At 44.3% G+C, this 2,914-nt stretch overlaps 1 protein-coding gene across 4 annotated transcripts in view; it reads left to right on the plus strand.

The window, feature by feature from the left end:
• The window catches only part of ANXA7 (annexin A7), a 37,356-nt gene that overhangs the window by 13,214 nt on the left and 21,228 nt on the right, over nt 1-2,914 (plus strand). For all 4 annotated transcript variants that reach the window (XM_017519536.2, XM_017519537.2, XM_017519535.2 and 1 more), the window contains exon 3: nt 2,046-2,250. In XM_017519536.2, coding sequence (XP_017375025.1) covers nt 2,046-2,250 — 205 coding nt within the window. The remainder of the gene's footprint in view (nt 1-2,045; nt 2,251-2,914) is intronic.

Consider the following 2,914-nt stretch of genomic DNA (forward strand, 5'->3'; position numbering starts at 1 on the left):
TTTTTTCTTTTTTTGAGATAAAGTCTTGCACTACGCCCAGGCTGGAGTGCAGTGGCATGATTTCAGCTCACCGCAGCGTCCACCTCCTGGGCTCAAGTGATTCTCCTGCCTCAGCTTCCTGAGCAGCTGGGATTATAGACGCCTGCCACCATACCCGGCTAATTTTTACAGCTTTTGTAGAGATGGGGTTTCACCATGTTGGCCAGGCTGGTCTCAAACTCCTGACCTCAAATGATCTGTGCATCTGGGCCTCCCAAAATGCTGGGATTACAGGTGTGAGCCACTGCACCTGGGTGCATTTCAGTTTTTTAATTTTTTTTATTTTTTTGAGATGGAGTCTTGCTCTGACACCAGGCTGGAATGCAGTGGTGCAAAATTGGCTCACTGCAGCCTCCACCTCCTGAATTCAAGCAATTTTCCTGCCTCAGCCTCCTGAGTAGCTGAGATTACAGGCATGTGCCGCCACTCCCACCTAATTTTTGTATTTTTAGTAGAGATGGGGTTTCACCATGTTGCCCAGGATGATCTTCTGACCTCATGATCTGCCTGCCTTGGCCTCCCAAAGTGATGGGATTACAGATGTGAGCCACCATTCCTGGCCCGCATTTCAGTTTTATACTCATAACTGTGGATCTGCTATCTAACCCTGGGAGAATTGGAAGAGGGCTCTATAGAAGTTTATGACAATAAGTGTATCCTTATGCAAAGTGATTATATAGTTCTGGTGAATTTATCATAGGAGAGATGAGAATTATGGTTATGTTCCCAAGTCTCTGTGTATTAAACAGGGCTCTAGTAACCATTTCAGTCAGTGTAGGCTTGTTGCTAAAACAGACAACGCCCAAATTTCAGTGACTTCACAATGAAAAAAACGTATTTTTTTCTTCAGTCTCCTGTAAGTCAGTGGTGGCTAGCAGGTGGGTGGGATGAAGCTTAGTTTCATGTAGTGTTTTGGATTCCCGGGCTCCTTCCTTATTCTCTAGCACTTTGGAGTCCTCTACTGGATCCTCTGCTTATGGTGACAAATGAAGGAAGAGAGAGAGTATGGAGGATTGGGCAGAGGTTTTTAGGGGACAAGTTTAGGAAGTGGTGTACATCACTTCTGTCTGCATTCATTCACTGATACTCATTCATATAGTCCAACCTAACTGCAAGCGGCTCTGAGAAATGTAGTCTCTACAGCTTTGTGGCCTGAGGAGAAAGAGTTTAGTGAACATATAACAATCTCTTCCACTCTGCATACTGTCTGCTCTGAACTATGAGGTCCAAAATGTCACAGTCTGTGTGTGATGTAATATACAGGTTACCTTTTTTATTTTTAAATATTGTGTAACAGATCCAGATGTGTTGCAAGAGAGCCTCAAATTCCTCTCCTTAGGGTAGGAAGGAGGATCTTTCTCATATTTGTAGATACTGGGAAAATGAAGGAACTAAGGAGTTTTGTTAGTTTTTCTTGAAACCTTGAGATTTGTAAAAAACCCCTTTTTGACTCCCAAATAGAGAAGCAGACCCCTCTTGCCTGACTCAAGTAGAATTAAATTTAACTAAATTCTGACAAACAAGTGTCCTTACAAACTGGTATACTGATAAACTAGTATAAGATACCAGGATTTCAGCTGGGCACCGTGGCTCAAGCCTGTAATCCCAGCACTTTGGGAGGCCAAGGCGGGCGGATCACCAGGCCAGGAGATTGAGACCATCCTGGCCAACATGGTGAAACCCGTCTCTACTAAAAATACAAAAATTAGCCGGGCATGGTGGTTCAGGCCTGTATATCCAGCTACTCAAGTGGCTGAGGCAGGAGAATTGCTTGAACCTAGGAAGTGGAGACTGCAGTGAGCTGAGATCGTGCCAGTGCACTCTAGCCTGGAGGACAGAGTGAGATTCTGTCTCAAAAAAAAAAAGATACCAGGATTTTTAATGGGACTTTTAAAAAGTAAAAGAATGAGCTAGGCCTTAATAGTAACCTCTGTTTGTTCCTTATTTTTAGGTGGGTCATGTTTCTCTGTGATCACTTTTGTTTAAAAATTATTCTGATTTTTCAGCCTGCAGGTCAGGAGTCATCTTTTCCCCCTTCTGGTCAATATCCTTATCCTAGTGGCTTTCCTCCAATGGGGGGAGGTGCCTACCCACAAGTGCCAAGTGGTGGCTATCCAGGAGCTGGAGGCTACCCTGCGCCTGGAGGTTATCCAGCCCCTGGAGGCTATCCTGGTGCCCCACAGCCAGGGGGAGCTCCATCCTATCCCGGAGGTGAGTTATGGATTGTGGAATTAGTAATGATTTGGGATTGCTGTAGTACTTTTTCCTTTTCCCATTATCCTCTTTATTCCTGCTTATTTTATGTGAGGTCAGAGTCACTCTTAGCTAACCTTGGATAGTAAGGCCCTAGCTGGCAAGATGGAGGGATGAAGATTCTTAGGGGACATGAAAGCTGGGAGTAGTTTCAAAAATTCAATTATGAAGGGACTTAGAATAAATTTTATGACATTAAAGGACCAGTTTGTAACACTTGCTTTTTTGTAGTCTTAAGACATTTCACTTAGCAAGACTGTGACTTTTAGGTCAGCTTTAACCAAAGGTAACCCCCCACCACCCCACCAAAAACAATATTAGCACTTTTGTATTTTAAGTTAGTAAGGAAGATTAATAAAGTAAAATTTTGGCTGGGCGTGGTGGCTCATGCCTGTAATCCCAGCACTTTTGGAGGCCAAGGTGGGTAGATCACTTGAAGCTAGGTGTTCAAGACCAGCCTGGCCAACATGGCAAAACCCTGGCAGTACTAAAAATACAAAAATTAGCTGGGTGTGGTGGTGCATGCCTGTAATCCCAGCTACTTGGGAGGCTGAGGCGGGAAAATCACTTAAACCTGGTAGGTAGAGGTTGCAGTGAGCTGAGATTGCGCCACTGCACTCCA

The sequence above is a fragment of the Cebus imitator genome, unplaced genomic scaffold (assembly GCF_001604975.1).
Source record: "Cebus imitator isolate Cc_AM_T3 unplaced genomic scaffold, Cebus_imitator-1.0 Scaffold755, whole genome shotgun sequence".
In the NCBI taxonomy this organism is placed as follows: domain Eukaryota; kingdom Metazoa; phylum Chordata; class Mammalia; order Primates; family Cebidae; genus Cebus; species Cebus imitator.